Source organism: Apaloderma vittatum, unplaced genomic scaffold, assembly GCF_000703405.1.
Source record: "Apaloderma vittatum isolate BGI_N311 unplaced genomic scaffold, ASM70340v1 scaffold20722, whole genome shotgun sequence".
NCBI classification, from domain to species: Eukaryota; Metazoa; Chordata; class Aves; order Trogoniformes; family Trogonidae; genus Apaloderma; species Apaloderma vittatum.
In genome coordinates, this window is record NW_009702174.1 from 35444 (window position 1) to 60704 (window position 25261).

The window sequence follows — 25261 nt, forward strand, 5'->3', positions numbered from 1 at the left end:
TCACAGAATCACAGAACCCTCAGTGTTGGAAGGAATATGTAGACATCATCTAGTCCAACTCCCCTTCTAAAGCAGGATTGCCTAGAGCACATCGTACAGGACTGCATCCAAATGGGTTTTGAAAGTCTCCAGAGGAGACACTAGAACCTCCCTGGGCAGCCTGTTCCAGTGCTCTGTCACTCTCATACTAAAGGAAGTTCTTCCTCATATTTAAATGAAACTTCTTTGTTCCATATTGTGCCCCTTGCCCTGTGTCCTGTCACTAGGCTCTACTGAGAAGAGTCAGACTCCATCCTTCTTTCAGCCACCTTTGGATATTTATAGACATTGATAAAGTGTCTTCTCTGGGCTATATAGTCCCAGCTCCCTCAACCTTTCCTCTTAAGAGAGATGCTTCAGTCCCCCAGTCATCTTTGTTCCCCTCTGCTGGACTATCTCCAGTAGTTTGCTGTCTCTCCAGGGATGAAGCTTCAGTCTTCTGGGTCAGAGAAGGTTTAGGTTGGATCTCAGGAAGCCCTTCCTCACGGAGAGGGTGCTCAGGCGCTGGGGGGCACTGCCCAGGGCAGTGGTGGAGTCACCGTCCCTGGAGGTGTTTAAGGAGAGGCTGGATGTGGCACTTAGTGCCCTGTTCTGGTCGATGTGGTGGTGTTGGGCCATAGGCTGGACTTGATGATCTCAGAGGTCTTTTCCAGCCTCAACAATTCTGTGATTCAACAGCACTGAATATTTGCCCCTTTATGCTATATTTATTTATAAAGTCTATCAGAATATATAAAGTTATATAACAATTACAACATAAATGTTTCTTCCATGTAAGTTTATTATACCTATTATCTATATTACCTTTATAATTTCCTCAGAGGTCAGGCAATGGTCTTCCAGCCATTCTCTTTTCTAGCTATTTCTCAGTCATATTGCTAGCTTTATGACTTCTTACCAGGTATGTAATCATTAGATTTTGTATTTTTTCAAGTCTTCTGAAAATTTCTTCGTAATATAGCTGTATACTGTTATACTTACTTTGATGTAGTTTTTTGAGAAGTGATACTGTATTTGTTCTTCCTTAGTTCAGGTATATGTTTTTATTTCTTCCTAGGTAGACTGAAAGAGAGAAAATAGAAGATTCAGTGCTCAGAAATGGCACTGGAAAGGAAAAGTGTCGGATACAGTATATGAAAACAAATACTAATTTAGTTGCTCACTGTAATTATAAGTGGGCAGGTCAGCTTAGTATATGTTAATTCTAATTTCTTTTTCCTAAGAGCAAATGTGTGTACTTATTGTAAATCCATCAGAACACTCTCTGAACATCATAGTATATTTGAAAGTCAAATAGATGCTAATTATTTCCTCTTAAGTTCAGTATGGTTGTCACTCATACATCTTCAGCACGTCCTTTAATGACCAGCTGCACAGAAAATCCAAATCTGGAAAATGCCAGAGACCAGCTTCTAACATATCACGAATTAACAACACAAAAGTACCCCTCCATGATACAGAATATCTCTCTGACAAATTCATATAGCTGTGATCACAATTAATAGTAATATTTTTTAAAAATTATTCCTAATGAAATCTGAATTCTGAACACAGTATTTACGTAAAAACTTGTTTATGTTCAAAAGCTGTGCTGAAGATGAAATTGAACAATTTTCCTGCAATTTTTTTTCAGTCGTAAATTGCATAGCCAGAATAATCAGACTTTTGAGATGACAGTTAATTTTTTTAAATTTTCTTTTATCTATTCTATTTCAGTCCTTGAAACCTCTGTAAATGAAATATTTAAGTTCTGCAGTGCATGACAGACCACATTGTAGATGAAACACTTCTAAAGAAAAATTGATATATAAAAGGGACTCCAGAGTTTTGTAGGGGAGAGCAATTTAGTAATGAGTATAATTTGCAGTAGGTGAGAAATTTCTTGGGTTTTTTTTCCCATGCTTACAAAAATGTATTTTTTGAAGAGGAGAAAAAAGGTTATATAGAAGGGAAATTAAAACATATATTAATCGTGTAGCATAATCATTTAAAGGAAGAAATAGGCATAAGCTAGAGTTGTCATAAGTATCTTGTTTATTTCCATGGAATTTCCATTTCACAAATGCATATGTGGTAGTAACACATCCTACTTCTATCTTCTAGAAAGAGTCAGATTTTCCATATTTTCAGGTTTTTTCCCCTTTTCTCATTGCATTTTCATCATCTTTTCTGATTTTGACAAGTTTTCTCCAAGTGGTCTGGAAATCTCTTCTGATTTTGAAAAAATGTGAAGAGATCTGTGTTTAAAAGAGTAAGACAGAAATTTTCATTCATGGATTCATTCATGCAAACAAACAGTTTAGCCCTGTTGTTGGTCAGAACAAAACAAAATCCAGTTTGTAGGACAAAGTCCTACTTTGATACAACTAAGCCAAGGTTTCCCTTTTCCTTCTGCAGGAGCAAGAGGGCTTGCTGAAGTCAGTTCACAAATCCCAGAATCACAGAATTGTTGAGGCTGGAAAAGCCCTCTGAGATCATCAAGTCCAGCCTATGACCCAACACCACCACATCGGCCAGAGCATGGCACTAAGTGCCATATCCAGCCTCTCCTTAAACACCTCCAGGGACGGTGACTCCACCACTGCCCTGGGCAGTGCATCCCAGTGCCTGAGCACCCTCTCCATGAGGAAGGGCTTCCTGAGATCCAACCTAAACCTCCCCTGACGAAGTTTCAGGCCGTGCCCTCTCGTCCTGTCACTGGTTGCCCGGGAGAAGAGCCCGACCCCCACCTGACTGCACCCTCCCTTCAGGCAGTTGTAGAGAGTGAGACGGTCCCCCCTGAGTCTCCTCTTCTCCAGGCTAAACACCCCCAGCTCCCTCGTTGCTCTCCTCACAGGACTTTCCCTCCAGTCCCTCTCTGCCAGGCCGCTCTCCAGCCCAGTCAGTAGCGCTGCAGGGGGTTATTTTGGCCAAAGTGTAGGACCGTGCACTTGATCTTATTGAACTTCATCCCATTGGCCTCAGCCCATCGACCCAGCCTGTCCAGGTCCCTCTGCAATGCCTTCCTACCCTCTAGCAGATCCACACTCCCCCCCAGATTGGTGTCATCTGCAAACTTATAAGGGTAGACTCAATCCCCTCATCCAGGTCATCAATAGGGATGTTGCCCAGTACTGAGCCCTGGGGGACACAACTGGTCACAGGATGCCAGCTGGATGCCAGTCCCATCACAAAGAGCACTAATTCGTGATCTAATCTAGAAGTACAGGAGTAAGCTACAGGGGATAAGAATTGCATTAGTTTATCCACTGGAGGGGATTTTGAATAAGAAGAATGTTTTTAGTAAAGAAAGAGTTAAAGGAAATGAAAAGTTAGGTTTGCATCTGCCAACAGACTTAATTATTTTTGCCAAAAGTATATCTTCAAATGATACACTTCCGTATTTTTGTTTTCTTTCTTCTTAACTGTGATTCTGGTGTGCTGTGACTACGTGAAAGTGGCATATTCATACACATCCAGTAAGTCTTATTAAATCATAGATAATTTTCCTCATAAAATGTAATATATTTTACCCCTGTATGTATTTCAAATAGTTTTTTGCAGGCTATATTGGTCTTATAGGTGAATTAGCTGGAATTTATATGAGCTTGGGGATTACAGAAACAATTGTTAACAATTTTAACACAGCACAGTGTTTGCCCATCTCAGGCAAAGCCAAGTATACCTGCTTTCACAGTCATCTGCTGTGAATCAAAATACCTTCACTGATATAGTAGATATAATGGTCTAAGAGGTTAAAAATGTGTACTTTATGACAAAATAGTTGTTCAGAAGGATTGTACTTGTACCTCATGTTAAGAGTTAATTTAGAATTTTATTGTGAAGAAGTAAAATGGATCACTGTCATGGAGTGTTCCCATCTCCTTTTCAGTACTGAATCATACTTGAAATCTCAGTTTGGTTTGACAGGTGCAGGCCAACAAATTCCAAGCCCGACCTGTTGCTCTGCTGCAGTGGTCTTAGATTAGCATCAGTGCACAGAAAGCCAAACAAAATTGCCCGAGGAGTTTTCAGTGCAGCAGTTAAGAGAAAAATGGCATTTAAAAAAATTAAAAGACTAGTGTGTGAAGCCTGCTTTAAAACTGTGTTTTCCAGCTCAAGCCTGAACTGAATTCCTGAGTAATGTAGACTTTTCACACTAAAATACTGTGCAATGCAGAGGAGTCACCAGCAATGTGATGCTTTTAGATGTTGTCAAGATCAGTTAAACACACATTAAAGAATGTCTCATGTCAGATGTGTGTAATCTCCCTGACTACTCAGTAAATTGAAAAGACTGTGTGATTCATGTTAGGATTAAAAAAATTGCTATATTTGAGTAAGTGAGCCTCAGATTTCTTGAAACTGAGGTTCTTTGGTTTTGAACTGTGTAAGAGATAGTGGCAATACATTTTTGAAGGAGCTGTTTACTGAAGTGGCTCAGGAGTTAAGCTGTTACTGTAAAATTTCTCTCCTGCCTACTAGCTGATATTGTCATTCCATTTTCAAGGTCATGGTAAAGGTAGTCAGTTATGATTCTTCTCAAAGAGTTTTGGCAGGAGATAAATATCTGCCTGTGATCTTTTATAGGATATTAATAGGTGAGACACTTCTCCACCTGACAGCGAGCTGTCAATCAGAACCTGTCAATTTGAGTTGCAAAGGAGAGAATGATGTAGTGCCCTTCCATATCAATCATTGATTCAATGACTCTTCATGAAAGTTGTATCTTTGTGTCAGTTCCATTTTTTTTATCTCTTGAAAATAACATTTATAATGAAGTCTTTTGATACTTTTAGCTATACAGTATACATTTAGAAGTATTCGCTATCTCTGTGACATTAGAACACAGCAGCCTGCATGAAAAGTAAATTGTACCTATGCCATTATAAATATAAAGTAATTTTTTGTGATGTTTTACCCCCGAATTTGTATATTGCTGTCAATTCAGTGAACTGTGTTTAAGGAAAAAGCCGAAGATAATCCTATGCAGTCATGAATACAAGTTGTAAAACAAAAATCATCTGCCTTGCAGAAATGTTCTTAAATGAAAGGTCAATGTTACATTAATGTACACATTAAATACTGAACTCATAAGTATACATCTTTCTTTACTTGAAGTGCTGATATTTTCAGTCTTATTGACTCAGAAGTCTCATGATAGTTTTTGCCTAGTAATGAAAGGTTCTCACATGTATGACCACTCAAATAGCAACAAACCCTACTTTGTGGGAGGTATATCTTTTATGAAATATATTGTCTTTATTTTTTTTTAATCTATACTTTATAATACTAGAATACTGTGCAAATATTTTAAGGGAATCCAAATAATTTTGGTTCGATTTTTCACCTGAAATACGTTGTACTTTATTTTGTCACTTTTTAAAAAATAAGAAACTTTATATGAAGAAAACGTCTCAGTCAGAAACACATTTATCAAAAGAGTAATCTGGATAAAATATTCTCATTTTGTGTTTCTGTACTGCTGTACATGCCAGTAAAAAAGAAAACTCTAACCATGCAACTTGTGTGAAAACAGATCCAACCAAGGAGAGAGGAAAAATGAATCATAAATATGCTAGATTAGACCTAGTTATTTTTCCTTAAGAATGCTGGTGTTGATGTGAATCACAGATATTATCCACCACAGATTGGCAAGGAAAAATATGGTAAATAAACCCCAAAATATTCTGAAATCAGCTGTGCGCTTTAAGGTGAGATCCAGACAAGTTTTCTGGGTAGTGCTTTTGTGATTCAACTGGTATTTACAATATGTATAATGTACTACAAATGCTATTGGAGCATATAGCAGTAAATTTGGCTAGTACTGCACAATTTTAACTAAACTTCTATAAATAATGCATAAGGAAAAGTTCTTACTTGAGCTGTGCTTTCACAGCCTGCTGGAAATGATCATAAATACCGTGTTGACAGATCACATGAACAGCAGAATTTACAGTGTCTATTTATTGCACTCTATTTTGTATCAGTTCAGGAAACAGGCTGAAGACGATAGAGACTGTTCACTACTGTGAGAGGAAAAATCTTTATATTAGTATGTATTTTGAGATTATTTATTCTTTGGTACAACATACTCATAGTGTTATGCACTGATCACATGGATACACACACAGAACGTTAAACAGTGGCAACAGATTTGGTCGTATACATTAGTCCCTGACAAAGAAGGAGCAAAAGTACTAGTATACTTGATTTAATGTAGTTAATGATATTATGGAATGTTTGGACCTTGTCCTCATAATAATCTAGTTGATTAGCTTCCATATGACCTTGTGTTTCACATATATATGTAGCTCTGAAGGTATGTTTCTGAACAATTGTATTCAGGCTTTAAAATAGGTACTTGTAAAATGAAGAGAGGTGCTTGCAGACAGAAACTGCTAGGTTCCTGGCTTTCAACAAGTCCCTCTTTCAATATATATACCAAACAGTAATTAGTTAGATTTTGTCATTTATTTTTCTTTTCATCTGAATATACAGTTAAGAATATAATTTTTACTCTTTGTGTGCATTCAGGATTACCCTGTAATCAGTTACAGTATTCTTTCTCCTTTTGGGGGGTTTTAGTTTGGTTTGGTTTTGAGCTCTACTGTAGAACAACTTTTTTTGTAGAAATTTTGTTATAATATGTAATAGGGGTTTGGGGTTTTGTTTTCTTCTTTCTTTTCAGGAACAAAGATGCACCATTTCTTCTTGTCCTGTCTTATCTTCACGTCCATACTGCTCTATATGCTTCAAAAAATTTCAAAGGAAAGAGCAAACATGGTTTATATGGAGATGCAGTGGAGGAAATGGACTGGAGTGTAGGTATGTTACACGTGGTTCTAACAACAACGAAGGGAATACATGCCAGACTTAAATTCACATCCACCAAACACAGACTTCTACAATTTGAATATATCTGTATGTATATGGATATATCTGATACAGTGTATCTGACATACTTGTCATTTCTACTTAGGAGAAAGAAACAGTGATTTAAAAGGCACAATAATATGACCTCTTGTAATATCTACTTCATCACCAAATTTATTGTGCCCTACAAATCCTTGCTGCCTTCTCTGACTATGAAGGTATTCTATACAGTATGGACTTAGCAGAGTTATGAACACCGTAACTGTGGACATTTGAAGTGGAGTAGTTAAATCCAATTTCATAAGATTCTGTTTACCATCTGGCCCATGAAGGCTGTCCTAATAAAACAATATCCTAATGCAAAAAGTGACCACATGCTATTTATACCAAAATATTTTCAAATAAAGTGACTAAAATGTGCACTGTTGGCAAAAATAATTTGCTAATTATTTTAGTGAGTTGTCTGAAGTAGTGAAATCACGCAGGTGAAGACCGCTTCTGTTTATGAAAAACAGTCAAAACCAAACAATTTTCCCTTCAGAGCGTACCATTCTCTCTGAGGCTGGAGCACAGTTGATCATTACATCTTTCAACAGGCTTCCTGTATCTCTAGATGTATTGAAGTGACCCTCTGATTCCAGAGGTAATCACCTGTGAAAACAACAAGCGGTTCATATTTGAAAATCATATTGGAGAATAGCAGTAAAAGGAGCTAAAGATGAGCTTCCTGTATACCCCCAGTCAATTCAGTTCTTACTACAACTCAGTGCAAATTGCCTTTCCTCAGGAAATTGTTGCTGCCTTATTAAGTTGCTATAAAGAGGTATTCAGCTTTGGTGCATACTACATAAGCCTGTGCACTTAAGCATCGTGTGTATATCTTTGCGTATTTTAGATCAAGAAGTGTAGTTGCAGAAGCCACAGGACAAAATGCAGCACAGCACTTTCAGTGATTTTTAATGTTTATAATGCAGTATTTGCAAAAATGGGGAAAATGCTTGTAGGAAGCTGTGATACACTTAGCAATGGTTGTCAGTGTAGGAGAAGAGAAGACTGAGGGGGAAATCGTATCAATACTTATAGATACTTAAAGGCTGGATGTCAAGAGGATGGGGGCAGCCTTTTTTCAGTGGTGCCCAGTGACAGGACGAAGTAAAAGGCATAATCTTCGACATAGGAAGTTCCATCTAAACATGTGGAGGAACTTCTCTGCTTTGAGGATGGCAGAGCACTGGCACAGGCTGCCCAGAGAGGTAGTGGAATCTCTGTCTCTGGAGATATTCAGAACCCATCTGGGTGCCATCCTCTGCAACCTGCTCTAGGTGAACCTGCTCTGGCACGGGGGGTTGACTAAATGATCTCCAGAGGTCGCTTCCAACCCCTAAGATTCTGTGATTCTGTGACATAACAGGAAAAAAAGTCTTTTGTAAAACGAGTTTTGTAAAGAGAGAGTGGGTTTCTTTCCAGCAGTGGGTTTCTTTACATCGTGAATCTTTTTCGTTTGTCAATGGCTACCAGCATATGGTCCATCCAGTGCTTGCATTAGATAAAAATATGCATGTGTTGTTATTTTTTTGTGTGCAATGTTTGCATCCACATTGTAGTAAGCTACTGAGCTTTAGCTGGTCTTACTGTCAGTGTTTGATTTTGCTATTTCTATTTCTGTGTGATAATATTTAGCTTATTCCAGACTAATTGGCCATTTGCTGCTGCCATTATGTTTTGCTGCTGCCTCCAGAAGAGCAGCTCCAGGGTTTAAGCAGCGAGTTTGAAACCAAGGCAGCTGACATGCTGCTGTTTCAAGCTATTTAATGATGCAGAGGTGGTAACAGATTGAAAACCACTGCTCTCTTCCAGAATGACCAAAGGCTCTTAGGAGATGTGTCAAACAAACCCAGCTGTAGGACAGAAGCATATTATTAAAAAAGCTTTGGATAAATCAGAGATAAAAATTTAGTCATGCTTATATAAGGGTTTCAAACAAACTCAAAGGAAATACATGAGTTTTCTCATGTATTGTCCATTGAATTTCATTACAGGAACATCAAGGGTAGTGGACCTAGCTTAATCAGGAAACAGATCCCTGTCTGGCATTTGCTAGTACACAAGCATCAACTTTTGGTTCTGCTGGGGTCTGCTTACTTGGATTTGCTTATATTTTGTAAGACTATTGACAGATGGCATATTTCCTTCAGGAAGTAGAAAATATGTTTAATTCCTCTGCTGCTTCCTCCTCCATTATTAGAATAGCTGGAATTTCCAAGAGGATCTGAAGGAATAATATAGCTTTTTTTTTTTCCATTTTCTCTCTTTTTTCTTTTTTATTAAAGGGAGTACTTATTTCCATTAACCTCCACTGAAAATTCCAGTCTTAATGCATTGACTATAGAAGAAAAAGGAGATTTATTCACTATACTGCCAATGTCAGTAACCAGTATTTTCTTGGAATGCCACTGAAGACATTAGACTAGAAAAGTCAAACCAAATTGTCTGTAAAAGCTGAAAAAGCAAAAACTATAAGCTTTCCACAAAGGAGGTTTTATCATTCACTAGACAGAAATTACTATTTATGCCTAGATTAATGTAACTTGCAAAAGCAGTAAGAACAAAATAGCCCAGAAATAACAATATGCTGCAAAATGTTCTAATTAAAGACAACACAACTATAGAAAGAAAAAAAGGGATGTATGGAAAACTGCTTTATAGTATAATATCAGAAATGTTTGGCATCTGGAAGAAAATGAGACACAAGTTTTAACTCAATTCTTAAAGAGACTGTGTTATCTGCTGACTGGGAAATGCTGTGGAAAATCCTTGTGGTTGAGTAAAAAAAGTAGAAGAGAAGTTAAAAGTAAAAATTAGGGCTGTCAGATACCAATGAAAAAGTTTTATTAAGATTGGACCATGAAATGCAAATTAAATATTTTCCTGATTTGATAAATCAACTGGGGTCAGAAAAAAAGATTGCCATTTGCAAGAGAAAAAGCAACGGCCTTTTTAGACAGAAGTCCACTCAGACTGAGAATTCTAAATAAAAGACAATTCTATTTTAATTTGTTTATTTATTGAGAATCAGTTACCTAATTGGACAATAATTCAATTATAAGGCAATCTCCATGCTAGGAGAAGAAAAAACTATAAGACAGATGAATAAAATACTCCTTTGAAATTTCATGTTTGTGACTTGTTAAACCAATACTGAAGAGTATGATTAAAATCCATGTAAAAATACAAAATACAAAGTCTCTGCATAAGCTTTGGGACCATGTACGTCTACGGCTTTTGCATACTGATATGTGTATAACAGAAATAAAAAAAAGCATTCACAGCTATAATGTCACTGCATGTGACATGCCTTAGAGAGTTGTTCTCTGGCTAATAACATTAATTTTCTTTCAATGTAGGCTAAGCACCTTATTAATGCTATTAATTATAATTCATATGAGAGCAGATGAAATAATATTAGGGTCTAAAAATGGAGAAAAGAAATGACGAATGAACACAATATTATCCTTTTCTTCCTTCCTTCCTTCTTCCCCTCCTTCATTCTTTCATTCCTGATTGGTTATGAGAAGAGAAATGGATATGTTCAGAAATTGTTTTTGATGTAAATTGCATTACACTAATTTAATCCAAAACAGATCACTGCAAAGAGTTTTGGAGCCCCCTGTAGACTTGAATGCAAGCTGTGTGAAGGCACGCTAATTCAACACCGCTTTTGCAAATGACTATTTATTGTTTTGTTAACAGTAGCAAAACTACATATCAGTTCTTAATAATTTGTGTAACAATCACAACTGAATGGCTTAAGTGTAAAAGTCTCATAAATTGTAGTTTGGCACAAAGGCTTTGTCTGGATATCTTTATTATGTGAATGCCCCTCAAGCTGGGAAAATAAACCCCTAACTCCCTCTCTTCTGTGTTCTTCTAACCTGAGGATCAAGTAATGTCAAGAAAGTATTATCATCATCTAATGTTAGTTAATTAGAGGCAAAGGATTGGAAGTAAATCCCAGTGCACCTTACATGTAATTTGTGTGTATAATATCTTAAGAGGTTTGGTTGAGTTACATATGAAGAGAGTGACTCTGTATCCCTCTGGTGTTAAAGGGATATGAAGCTGCTGGACAGTGTCTAGGAAAAGGTCATGAAGATCATTAATGGACTGGAGCATCTCTCCTGTGAGGAAAGGCTGGGAGAGATGGGACTAGAGCTCTGTTACACCTGGAGAAAGACTGAGGGACATTCTTACAGGCCAAGCTTTTCTCATTGGTACCCAATGACAAGAAACAATGGCCACAACGGGAAACAGAGATTGCTTCTGAATATCAAGGAAAAGAGTTTTTACTTTGGGGATAATCGAACGTTGCCACAGATTGCCCAGAGAGGTGGCAGAGTCTCCCTTCCTGGAGATATTCAAAAGCCATCTGAACATAATCCTGGGCTCCAGGTGGCTCTGCCTGAGCAACACGGTTTGGACAAGGTGACTTCTAGAAGTTCCTTCCAACCTCAGCCATTCTGTGATCCTGTGAGATGGTGAAGAAACAAAAAAATTATTCACTAAAGTCAATATGTATTTTGAAATCAAGCCAGACATAACCTTTAAAAGTAAGTCTAGAGAAACTAAGGAACTCTTAACTGAAGCAAACAGAAGCAAGATACTCTCATTATACTCTTCTCCTCCACTCCACTCCTGTGAGACCTGGGTACTGCATTCAGCTCTGGAGCCTCTAGGACAAGAAAGATGTGGACCTGTTAGAGCAGGTGCAGAGAAGGGCCACAAAAGAGTTCAGAGGTCCGGAACCTCTCCTGTGAAGACAGGCTGAAAGAGTTGTGTTTTTTTCAGCCTGGAGAAGAAACGTCTCTGGGGAGACCTTATTGTAGCCTGTCAGTATATAAAAGGGACTTCTAAGGAAGATGGAGAGAGACTTGTTACCCAGGTCTGTAGCGACAGGACAAGTCAAAGAGCATAGGTTTAGATTAGATATTAGGAAGAAATTGTATATGATGAGGGTGGTGAGACACTGAAACAGGTGTCTCAGAGAATTTGTGGAAGCACTGCCACTGTTCAAGGTCAGGTTGGAGGGGACTTCGAGCAACCTGACTTGTGACAACTGTCCCTTCCCTTGGCTCAGAGGGGTTGGACTAGATGATCTATCTTTAACAATCCCCTCCGACCCAAACAGGTCTATGATTATGTGTTACTACAGTGATGATACATTTTGAGGATGCTAATGATATCTTAAATATGTTTTCCTTACAAGGAATACAGTGCCTAACTTTTTTTAGCTGCAAGTACTTACATAATTGAAATGTTGGATATCTGAATAAATTGAATTTTACCTGAGGAGCCTTTATGACTTGTCAGAGCATTTGTGGTACTCTGCTACACAAATCTCTGGGGCAATAAGTGGCCTATAATGAAATGCAGCAAGGCAGAATTGAAGTATGCTTCACTGAGAAAGACCAGCTAGGGTACAATTTGGTAGGACTAACTGAAAATCAGACCACTTTCACACTGGTTTTCTTTAATTCAGCTCTTATGATTAAGAATTGTCTATAAATGTGTACCTTCACAAAGAGCTTTCAAAGATAAATGGAAGGGCAAAATCTCCCCCAAGTCACCTTCAGACCTTTGTGGAAACATCTGATTTACTTGCTTCATAATTAGATTTCTCAGTGTTGTAAAAGAGGTTATATCAATACCTATATGCAGGATTATGTTATGGCTCTTAATTCCTACAGTGCCTAAATGTGAGATGATAAAACCTAAATGCTTATATGCCTTTTATCTGATGAATGTGTGCATGTTTAAATAGATAATATGCAATATATGTGGATTGATCACATCCTCTGCTTTTAACTTCTATTCAACTCTGGAATGATATGAATCAAGGGTCTAAGTGGAAACCATTCTAATTTAATATAGACCATTTTTATTGACCCCTGTGGCTTTTTTCTCCTCTTTTAGTAATAGGTGTGCCACTACTTTAATAATAGATGTAAAGAGTGTTTTCAGTTTGGAAAAAATGTAAAATATTTAGGAGACAAAAAACTGAATTATACCCACAAGACCTTTAGTAAAATTTTTTCTCTATTTAGGATCTTACTCTGTTAGGATCAATCTAAAAATATACCACAGGTCTTCTAAGAATTCTGTATTGTGATAAAAATCAAGATAATCATAAGTAATATGAAAGGAAAAAAGTCATGCTGCTTTGAAAAAAAAAGAATCATCTGTCATTTATTTTAACCTTTTTTATTTTTCCAGAAAAATGTCCTGTATGCAGAGATAAGCCTAATTTATCATGGTTTTTCGCCTGATGTAGTCATTTGTAATAGTGCAAAGTCAATTTAAAAGAGAAACAAAGCAGAATGATGCCGCATTATCAGAAGTGGCGGATAAGCAAGATCAGATCATTTTATACAGCCATTATGAATGTGACATAAGGTCAGCTGAGCCTGAAAACTTAAAAGATGGAACTAAAAATATGGAGTGTGATGCCTGATGATCATGGTGCATTCTTTGACCTTGCTTTCCTGAGTTTATACTGCTATACATCTCAAGTCTAGAAGGTTTATTTTTAAGCTGGCTTTGTTATCATGAAAGATGTTCAGCCAGCATCAGCCAATACAGGTACTCTGTGACTAGAACAGCATTTTCCCACCCTGCTCTGCCATCCTGCTCTTACCCTAACATCAATACACTATTTCTTCAGCTGAGATGGTAGTTAAGCTCTTGAAGCACATTCACTCTTTAGGTCAGATCTGGGAAAATTATGAATAAGGGTGCAGATTAAAACATTTGTGGTTCTGCCTTTTATGATGTGGATGGTTTACAGTTACGAGCTGGGCTGAACCCCAAACTCATTTCATATGTCAGTAAGCAGCAATGACTTTCAGTCACTACCGCACGGGACTGGATTTAAGAGGTGACTAAGTGATGAAAGACTTCTATTTCTACTATGATAAGCCTCCTGAGCTACCTAATCCTCCTTAAATCCAGTTTCCTTTTTCTATATTACATCTTTGTACACAGCAAATCTCCTTCTTAGAACATTATTTACAAGATTACAAATCACATCTTCAGCAGCCATTCCTACAGCATTTTTTTAATCAGTCAAGTTTAAATAATATCTCAGTAACGCGCACTCCATGATGGAAAACTTCACTGTAATGCAGCTTGTGGTAGTAGTGCTGTGTTGTTCAAAATTTGCTGCCAGCTACTGCACAGATTTCATTTGCATCTGATATTGCAGGAGTTAAATTGTCAGCACAAAACGTGTTAGTGCATTGTGCATTTTACTTTAGAAAAATGTAATCTGTTAACTTCCAAAATTTTAAAGGCTTTCTTCTAGTTTTGAACCTCTGAAAATGGGGTCTGATACAAAAACTGTGTAATGACAGTTAACATTGGGATGAGAATGCTCAAATGGATGAAAATATTAGCACTGTTCTTGAGACAAGCTGACTAGTAGGAGAAAGTTCGAATCTTGTTGTAGGTGAGCTAGGGATAAGAGAATCCGAGCAACTCTCCAAGAAATGAGGGTTGGAAGTTCTGAAATGAAATGGACTATCAACCTTTTGTTTAACCTTTGCCCCTTAGGTTTGATTTCACATATGAATTGTGTGATTGGGTTTTTCTCCTTGCTTAAGGTAGAACATAGCAAAGATTTAAGCCAAAATTGATGTACAGTGATTTCTATATATACTTGGATGAAGATTGCAATGAGGAAACTGAATGGGGCTAACTTTATCCAAATTGTAGGTGATTTCCAAAATACAGGCTGGGAAAGAAGTTTAAAGGAAGCTGCTGAAGATTTTACTGGTGGAGTGCCTCTGCATGCCAACCTTTTTAACACAGACACTGTGTGAAGCCGATAAGAGGAATTATATTTGCCCTGTCCCAAAGAAACTCTACGGGAATTTACTAAGTCAGTCACCCAGAATGGCAGAGTTTGCTCACTTTGGCCGGAATGTCCTGTTGTGAACCTGAAACCTTCAGCACTGACTTTTGAACATGATTTTACCGTCCTTTTTCTTCGACACTTGGACACTGAAAGCAATACCTGTGTAGATATTTGTGGAGTTTGTAATTATGGTTTTAGTAAAGTATGCAACTGAGCTAGTTAGTTGAAGGATATTGCTGGTAGAAATTAAATCTGTATGGAAGAAGCCTAAATATGAAACAAAGGAGAAGACAAACTAAAACTGTTACGGATTTTAAAATATTTAAGCATTCCCACACACTCTCCTTCCCTGTACCTTCAGATACTTTTGTAGTGGATTACCCAGTACCTTCAAATAACCGATACAGTCCATAAATTCGTATAAACACACACAAGTGAACATTGTAAGACTATGATGTCAAGTACTCAAAGATAGGAAAAATCAATCTTCCTGTGCTTGTGTCTTATAGTACAGTTTTTAAGCATATGTTTACATGCCATTTCTTTTCCCCTTGGAACCCTGTCTCCTCATCACAGAGTGCCGCCTTAATGAGCAGCTGCTCAACAGTATGTGTATTCTTCATTGTTAAATATGGATTCTCATGTTTTATTTAACATCCACTATTGAAGTTCAGTTTTGAAGACATATTTCTTTGACATCACTCGTCATTTCTGTGGCATTACTTCACCAGAGCATATAACAGATTTGCAAATAAGCATTTTCACAAAGTCTTTGTAAGGTAGAGGAATCTCATTAATCTGTTTCCCAGAAGAAAAACTGAGGCACAGAAATGATGTTCAGATTTACCTGCTGAGGTAAAGCTTTGCTGCCAGACACTCACTAATCCAGCTTTGGATCTGTAGTAAAGGATTAGGACTAATTCAGATGGATGCAGATGGAGAAGGGGGAAAAGAAAGTCATTTATCCTTCCAGGCCTTAATCCATGTTGGAGATTGTAAATGGTTAGAATGTGCACCTGGACTCAGGAACTCAGGTTTTCTTCTCGTCTTGGGGATTAAGTGGTGTTTTTTAAGGATAATTAACTGTCTTCACCACTGTATGAACTATAATGACAGGAGCAGTTTCTCTGATGATTCAGGAACTATATTCCAGCCTTTCACCATTTATTCATAACTGGCTGCTTCTCACGTAAAACTGTTCACCTATCAGTTTCAGTGATGATACTGAGAATCCTAGAGGCGCTTTTAAAATCATCCCTTCTGTTTCTTGGAGAAAGATATAAAACTTGTTCTTTCTTCTTTTGAAATGTATGTTAATTATTTTGAGATCATACCATTGAAAAAGAGGGTAACTAGTTCACAGTGAAAACAGTAATCATACAGTAAAGCTTGTGGCAATTTCAGCTCTGTGTTGTAAACTATTGTTCATCAACATGTCAATGGCATCTTGGAGTGTATTAGAAAGGGTGTGGGATGCCCTTAACTAGACCAGGTTGCTCAAGGCCTCATCCAACCTGGCCTTGAACATCTCCAGGAAGGGAGCATCTACAATCTCTCTGGGCTGCTTTTCATTGACTGTGGTTGTTTTTTTTTTTTTCAATGGTAGCTTTGACTGCTAAAATAACCACATTATATAATAGGCAGGCTGGTGATACCTAAAAAGATCATTATTTCTTCCAGAAGCCAGTTGTGTATTTTGCATTACAGAAGACTTCCTGTGGCTTTGCGTATAACAATGAAATATGATAATGAGGTAGATAATGAATTTTTTAAGCTTCTGGAAAGTACTAGAGTAATGAGGCTATGATTAGTGAAAGGCAGGCTGGTAAAGTGTTAACTTTGCACTTCTCCAGCTTTTTCCCTCACTACTTGCTTGTAAAATAATGCATTTATGTTTCAGTTTAGGATACTGTTTAACAAAAACTAGTGCTGACTCTTTATTATGTTTTCCTACTTCTCATTTTTTAATGTTATTTTTCCCTCCATGTTTCATTTAGTGTATTCAGGGTATATTTTTTTGCTATTTTAAATGCTTTCTTTTTTATTTTCTCTTTGTTTTTGTTTAGTTCTTGTATTTTGTATATACACTTCTCTTTTCCAATCATTCCCTCTCCTTACACACCTGTGGAAATTTCTTTATAACGTTGCCTCATGAAAAGCACATTGTAGTAATGCTGAGAACACCCAGCAGATCTTATGTTACAATAGTAAGCTTGATATCCAAAGGAACACCTGACCCCTAAGGGCTGAGTTGCTTGCTTCAGATGATGAGACTCCAGGATAATCAAATCCATACCTTAGACCAGCATTAAGTTGTATTTCAGTGGATCTTGCAGCTTGCTGCTACCACAAGAGGGGAGGCAGAGCATCCTTCCCTCCCTTTGCTCCTTGTTTCTAACCAGCTTGCAGGGAAAGCAGAAAGGAGGAGAAAGAGAAACATCATCTTCTTTTATCAGCAAGAGTCCTTTCAGCAAACTACGAGATGGACTCGTCTATAATGCCACACTTAGTTTTAGTTCACATAGTGAACTAAAGTTCACATAGTGAACTACAGTTCACTACAGTTCACATAGTGTTCAAGTACTGCTGCCATTTCTGTGTTAAGATGCTAAAGGATTTAGGCTCTTTAGGCTTATGGGTTAGAAACTGATTTTACTTCCTTTATGAACCAGAATACAATCTAAAGACAAAGCAGACAAACAAGAAATAATACAAATGTAAATATGCTTTAATCGTAGAGAAGATAATGGCCTGGCCCAGAAAAGCAATGTGAATTTTGTCTTTCTGCAAACTGAAAGATAAGTTAATGCCAGAATTTGAAATAAATGAGTAGCTCAAGATGTCTCAGCATTTCTAGCGAATTTATAGAAAATACTGGGTTTGGCAATGTGAAAAGTATAGCCGTTTGTATAGTATATGACTGTAAGAAAGGTATCAAAGTGCTTCCAATCCAGAGTACAGATGATTTTGACACCACAGAACAGGAGAGCACATCTTAAGCAAGTAATAAATGATTTATTTTCATTATTTACAGTTTGAACGGATATAATTTATCTGTTCAGTTTGGTGATTGAAAAAATGAACATGAGCATGCAAAGCGCACTCACATCCTGGAAGGCCAATCACATCCTGGGCTGTATCAAGAGAAGCATGGCCAGCAGAATGAGAGAGCTGATTCTGCCCCTCTGCTCTGCTCTGGTGAGACCTCTCCTGGAATACTACGTTCAGCTCTGGGCCCCCCAACAAAATAAGGACATGAACCTTGGAATGTGTCCAAAGGAGGGCCACAAAAATGATCAGAGGTCTGGAATACCTCTCCTGTGAAGAAAGACTGAGAAAGTTGGAGGTTTTCAGTATGGGGAAGAGAAGGCTCCGGGAACACCTTATTGCAGCTTTTTAATATGTAAAAGGGGCTTCTGAGAAAGATGGAGAGAGACTTGTTACCAGGGCGTGTATTGACAGGAAAAGAGGCTATGATTTTAAACTGTAAGAGGGCAGGTTTAGATTACATATCGGGACACAGTTCTTCACTGTGAAGGTGGTGAGATACTGGAACAGGTTGCCCAGAAACACGGTGGATGCTCCCTCCCTGGGGGTGTTCAAGGCTGGGTTGGATGGGGCTTTGAGCAACGTGGTGTCCCTGCCCATAGCAGAGGGATTGGAACTGGTCCTTTCCAACAAAAAAACGTTCTGTGATTCTATAATTCTATGATCTTTGTAAAATCATCACATCACTGAAGCTTTCAGAAACATTCAATAATATATAATGTAAAAAAACATAAGAGAGCCATTGTCATTGCATTTTTTGGGGTGATAATTTTGTAGAATTCTGTGATTCTTCAGCTCTGACATTTGTAAATCTGAAGTTAGAATTTCTTTTGTCAGCTAAGGAAGTCTGTGATTCAATTTCTTGCTGACAACTGGGGTTGATAAGAAACCTTTAATGAATGTGTTCAAAAGTTTGCAATGAGTGTTAAGTAGTAAATAGCATTTTTTTAAACAAAAGAAACAGTGGATAAAAAGATAAAATGCAATACCTTGAGAATATCAGATGCTTTGATAACCAATGTTTGAAAATAGGCCTGTTCTGTTTATAAAACTCTTTCATACATAATTGAGCTACTGGAGTAGCAGCCAAGAAATGAAATGAATTTTAACAAAACGTCAGGGGAAAGTCTGTTACCATCTCTGAAGATTAGACTTCTTTCTCATTTGATAGATTGGTTTTTTTCCCCAGATATCAAAAAAGATCTTGGCCCATCCAGTAGTGTATATATAAATATGGTTATGGTGTCATGGTCCAAAACCAGAAGCTTAGCACCAGGTTCCTCTCTCCTGTATTGATATGAACAATCCAAGTCAGGATAACTTTAATGTATTTCAGTATCTGTAATACTAGTTTTATTTACCTTTAAATAAATTTTTGCCTTCCTGACGTGAGAGAGATGCACTTTCATCTAAGAGTAAAATCTGGCCTTTTTTTCTTGTCAGCTCCTCTTATGCACAAATAGATAATATATTCTTTTTTTTTTGCTTTTGCTTTTATTCTTTGCTAGTTCTTGCCAATAGATTGTCACGGGAGATCACACTGAATTTTTTCCTTTGACTTTACTGCCTTTCAGTGCTTGGCATCTCCTACAATGATCAGTCCCTGTTGATAATAGCTTATTGGAACATCATTAGTTAAGCAGTTCTGGAAGGACTAGCTTTTAAGAAGGAGGAACAAAAGTGTCCTACAATTGAGATTAAAAGGATGATATCAATTTGACATACTTTGATATTACACCTCCTTTTGGAACGTGTCTCTTTTTAGATGAGCTAACAGATTTTTTTATTTAATTTAAACTTTCTTTTTATATATAAACATTTCTCAGTTCCATGAAAGTCATATATTAGTTTTTATTCCCTAAGAGTTGAAGGAGATACCTTCCTAAATCCAAAGAGAATGAGGTTGAATTAAGACCAGGATTTTGATGTAGCAATATAAAAGTGTTTTTAGTTGGAAGATACCCAGGTCCCTGAAGCTACTTCTGCTTTTTTTAAAAAGGCACTTTTTAGGGACTTGATTGGAAAAGAAAGTGGTCACTTGACTTATCAAGATGATAAATTCTCTAATAAATACCTGTTCTTTTTAAACATGATGAGATAGGTCTTCTTTTTGCGTAGGATGATCTAACTACACTGAAGTCAGTGGAACTGGGCTGACTTTATATGAATGCTGTATGAAAATGTTGTGAATCTTTAAAAAAAATTGCACCACAACCTTCCAAACAATCTGGTTTTTGTTCATTTATTTTTAATTAAAAAAAAAAAAAAAACAAGGAGGAAAGCAGACGTGACTGCCAGAAGCCTGCAGACAGGGAGAAACACCCTACCAGTGCCAAATTCCTTAAAAAAGTAGAGGGAAAAGTAAAGCCAAAGGTAAGAAGATGTCTGTGGAGCTAAATGTCCTGTGTGGGGCCAAAGTTTCCAACAACGTAAAAAGACATGATTCAGGACAGAGTGAAACATAATGTAAGTCTCTTTTTATCCACCACAGCACATCCCACAGGAAAAAGTTTGAACACCTTAGCATGGTGTAATGGGCAAAGTGCTGCTATGATGACTTTTTTAACAGTGTTGTTTTAATAAGGCACAAAATTACATCTGTAATGTGATACTGAAACACTGGCTCATGTGAAATGTTGAGACTTCAAACCTTTCCTGTTCAAGGGTGTCTGTCTATATAGAACTTCCACAGATTTGATACTGTATGTTCAGAAAGACCTAATCCTTTAAATAAATACATTAATAGGGAGGGACTAACTCTGTACCTGCCTTTCTATCCATATGATTAGTGCTATTCCCAGAAGTTTCTATGTGCTGGTTGGGGCCTTCCAGTGGTTATTTGCCTATGGTTATTGTGTTTTGGGAGGTTTACCTTGGCAATAACTCCTGTCTTTCCCAAACACTATCTATTTGTAGTTAGGTTAATTTGTTCCTTTTATCTCTGTTAATATTTCAGCAGATCTGTGGTGTTGCTATGTGAATGATCCTTCCTCATCTCAAATTCAGTCTTCAATATGTCCTAAAAATCACATCTCACTGTGATCCTTGTATGCAAAGCATACCTTCCAGAAATCTATCTTGCCTTCACACAGGAAAGTCTCATAGGTCCATTTTTGTAACTTCCCACTACAAACCAAATGGCACATAGCATTCACATTGTTGAACCCTTTCAAACTCATATTAATAATTATATTAGTAATTTCACACCACATACTTACTTTACTGCTGAGTAAGACTTAGGTAGATAAAAAGCAAAGAAATGGGCTCTATGATCTCATGACCCCACCATGTGTTGGGGGCATCAAATGCGTCCTGGCCTAAGCGGGGACCTCAAATATTTCCAAAATACTTTAAAATGAGGGTAACATATTTCTATTTCCAGGCCTTGGACCAGATAAAGCAGTTTTTTTTTTTTCTTGTAGACATCTGCTGTGCCACTGACTACTACTCAGAAACTTTAATAAAAACTCTTTCTGGATAGGCTGGGAATATTTTTTCAAGAGCACTTAGATGAATTAAGGAATCAAAGTCCCATTTCATAAGCTAGTGAGCAATCTCCTGAGCTAGTCGTCTATCATCAGTGAGGATGACCTGAAAAATTATTTGCCTTCCCTTCTGAAAGGATCCTCTGGAGTTTAAATCAGCATAGATACTCTCATATTGAATACACATACTTACCAGGTAAAAAAAAAAAAAAGAAAAAAAAAAGAACTTGAAAAAAACACCACCCCACCTTGAATCATAAAGAAAGATTTGTAGCTTTCAATTTATTTGTTGTTTTTTACTAAGTCCAGCATGTCATCTAGAGAAGACAGATTGAAGCTTGCATTCATTAGTGGAAAATTCCCTTGAGAACAATTTTCACAGTCAGGCTTGCTTTCTTATCCGTATTAACAGTGTCTGTACAGAGATGCATTCACAGCTAGCACGGTGTGGAGATGGTGATTGCATAGTAGGCTTCAAGTGTCTAGTAGTACTTAGGTACAAAAGCCACTGAGTTGCTGAAAAGCAATTAGAGAAGTAGATGAACTAGCAAATGTGCATGATGATGGTCACGTCAAAGGGAAGAACAGGCATCTTGTGTTTTGGAGGTGAGTCGTAGTAGTTTGGGGGATGAACGTAGCACAGCTACTACCATGTAAGATTAGATTTGCAGAATTAAAATCAGAGAAACAGGAAATTGAGAGAATTAGGATTTCAGTAGGAAAATTAATTCAATCTTGGTAAAAGTCTTTTTAACTTTATGGTATATGATTTATATCAAACATTATAACCTGGTCCAAAATTGTGCGAAGATTAGAAAAGTTTGGCTCTTCAAAGGCAAGAAATGCTTTAACGACAACCACTTTTCTCACAGTTCCAATTTTGTTTAAAACAAGTTATAAAAATGAAACAAACACCCTGACAAATACTTTGAAATTTTGAGAGAAGTGCAGAGGATTAAAATGTGGTATTAAATTACTTGCACTATTTTAAATTCTTCATATTTCTTCATACTTTAATCTGGCAAAATGTTGGCATTATTCATCTGGTTCTAAGAGCATATATATATATTCAGTTTAAAGATGAGTCTGATCTTAATAATTATTTAAACCTTTAAGATACAGAGAAGAGTTTTTTATCACTCCACAATTATTGAATCGATCACCATCAGCATACATTGGAATAATCAAGTAAGATAAGCTTCAACTTCACCTAACAGTTTAATTCAAAAATGAATAGCATTGTTTCATTGTCATTAAGGGGTGCCTAGGTCCCCTCCTTCTAAAATTCGAAGGAAAACATGGGAGATCTCAGAGAAGGGAACTAGACAGCATTTTTTGCATTATGCATCTCAGCTGTATGTGTGAAATGGCATCTTATTCTCAGATGTGTGCAGAATGAAGATGCAAATTTACCCCAAAAGTTATCACAGCTGTCATGCAAAATGCAAATGCAATGGACCCTCCTAAAATTGCATGACCGTAGAATCATATTTTAGCATTTTAAGGAGGCTAAAAATTTACATTAGAAATACAGAGCCTTATGTTCAACAAATGTAAGGTCCAAAAATGAATTTCAAGCAATACATTTATTAGCTAATTTAAATAGTAATAAGGAGATAGCCACCGAATAGTTATACTTTTGACCTTTAATGATCCATCATTAGTGTTGCAGCACTGATGGAAATACAGAAAACTTTCCATCCTGCATTGTCTGTATTGCAGCTATACTTACAGTTTTTTACAGCTTTCATAACCACATCTTAACTCTGTGCTTCATTATCCACATATATATATATATAAAGTATCATTCCAAATTTCACGTTTACAAAATAATTTGAACCCTATAAGAATAAGAAAAATAAGAGATGTAGTCATCTCTAGGAAAAACTTCTACAAAATGATAAGTCAAATTTTGGTTGATTTATTCATAGTTGCTAAGCAGTGCATACCTAATCTGCTGTGCACTATGTGGGAAATTTATCCTGAGGGTCTGAAAGACACATTATACTTATAAGACTGTATAAACAGTCACAAGCCAATTACAAGTTTACAGTTACATGGCAATCCAAATCCAAACAGAAAGCAAATTCGCACTGGTAGCTGAGCTGACTCTGCATCAAGAATCCTTTGTTGTGTTTTTTTAAAAAAAGACTTCCCGTTTCCGAGAGCTTACAGTGATTTTTCTTGTATCACATTGTGTCTAGAGGAATCCAACAGAAAAGCATTTGATGTTCTACAAGCTATCTGGACCTAACAGCTACTGATTTGAGTGGTAGTTGCGAGTAGTTAAATCCCAGAAAATTGTCTAACTTTACTTCATTTTGAAAAAAAATCAGAATTTTTGGGGCCAAATTCATTCATCTTGAAATAGATGAGCTGTGCCTGAAAACACTTCTTTTACTTCATTACCTTTAAAAAATGTTCCTAGTAACTATGTCAGATGTAGATGTGTACACTTCATGTAAATCCCACCCTCTACGTATCTACAATATGCACAGGTGGAGCTTAATTGTGCTAGCACCAGACTTTTGGTGTAGGTTTCGTCAGTCCTACCATATTTTGAACTGCCCACAGTGGCAAGTTTGAGCTATCTCCGAAGGCGGAGGGAGACCACCTCAGACCAGCTCCACTGTGGTCCCATAGACTGAACGCTTACTGGCAGTGTGAGTGCATTCATGACGTTCATCCTTGAGTTTAATCTGAAAGGAATGCAGGTCACGAAATCCAAGAGGGTTTTGTCATGCATACAGATATATATATTAACTCTCCATGACTGGATTCACTGTAAATATGCACTCCTGATCTGAATTAAAACACTAACATAGATGTGCTTTTTCAGAACCATATGCTACTTGTTTGGCAGAATGCTCTTTTGACACTGAATATCCCACTAACCTATTGTAGTAGGAACTTAGCACATTTGAGCTCCAGCTTAGTGCTTTGGAGAAGACTTCATTGTATAGGCTGTTTCCATAGGATTGGTAGCACAGTAGGACTGATTTAAGACTTCCCACTGAATCTGCACTCCACTTCCTTCCTGCAGGAATTATTGTACTTTTTCTAATTAGTTATGCATTTATTTTCTGCTCTGGTCAAAGATACTTGACAGTATTCACTCTCACCTCTGAGGTTCATATGCTAATGCCCTATGTAGAATCACTTGTCTTCTTAGGTTGATGTGTTTTATTGATTGGCTAGATAATGTGCTGTAACCTCAACCTATTGCTTTGCCCTAGAATTTCCACTTTCCAGTGACTGTGTTCTAGCTCTGAATGTTAAACAAATTGCATGCAGAGTTTATGTACTGTTCACCGTATGTGCAGCCACTTCTTGTATTGCTGTCAATGGTTTTATTATTTTCCATCTTTACCTCAAGTGTTATGCTCAATGACTAGGTCTGAAAGTGATAATTACTTCCCCACTGCAGAGACAAACTGATTTGCATATTTATCAAGGGTAAACTGGATAGCTCTGAGCATAACACATCAACATTTGCATATTTATAACCTGAAATGTACAAAAGCTAAAATTAAGATAGGGATGTCTTGGTCTTAGTTACTAAACTTGTTTTTATACAGAGATTTTAGCCTGTGGATTTCATAATCAGAGCACTATCTGACTGCTTAAAGATTGAAGTGTCTTTTTTGATCAGACAAAAACAACACAGAGATTAAAATGACTGTTAGCTTGTGAATGCTAGTGTGCCGAAGTTGCAACATTAAGTTTTCCTAAGGTGAAAATCTTAGCCTTTGATCCCTGAAGAGATTATGAACTGTGGAATTACCTTAATTAAATTCCTTTAGCAGGAAGAGGGTCCAAAGAGGTTTACTATACAATAGCTATATAGTTGAATGGCATCAGTATATTTTCTGTAGAAATGTAGGCTTCCAGATGCTTATGCACATAGGGTTAATTTGTAGCAGTT

At 37.1% G+C, this 25261-nt stretch overlaps 1 protein-coding gene across 1 annotated transcript in view; it reads left to right on the top strand.

The window, feature by feature from the left end:
- Positions 1-25261, top strand: part of LOC104281463 (steryl-sulfatase-like) — a gene marked incomplete at its 3' end in the record, with an annotated part of 44545 nt that overhangs the window by 13640 nt on the left and 5644 nt on the right. Inside the window, exon 5 of the mRNA XM_009879461.1 lies at positions 6710-6846. Within this exon, the coding sequence (XP_009877763.1) occupies positions 6710-6846 (137 nt within the window). The remainder of the gene's footprint in view (positions 1-6709; positions 6847-25261) is intronic.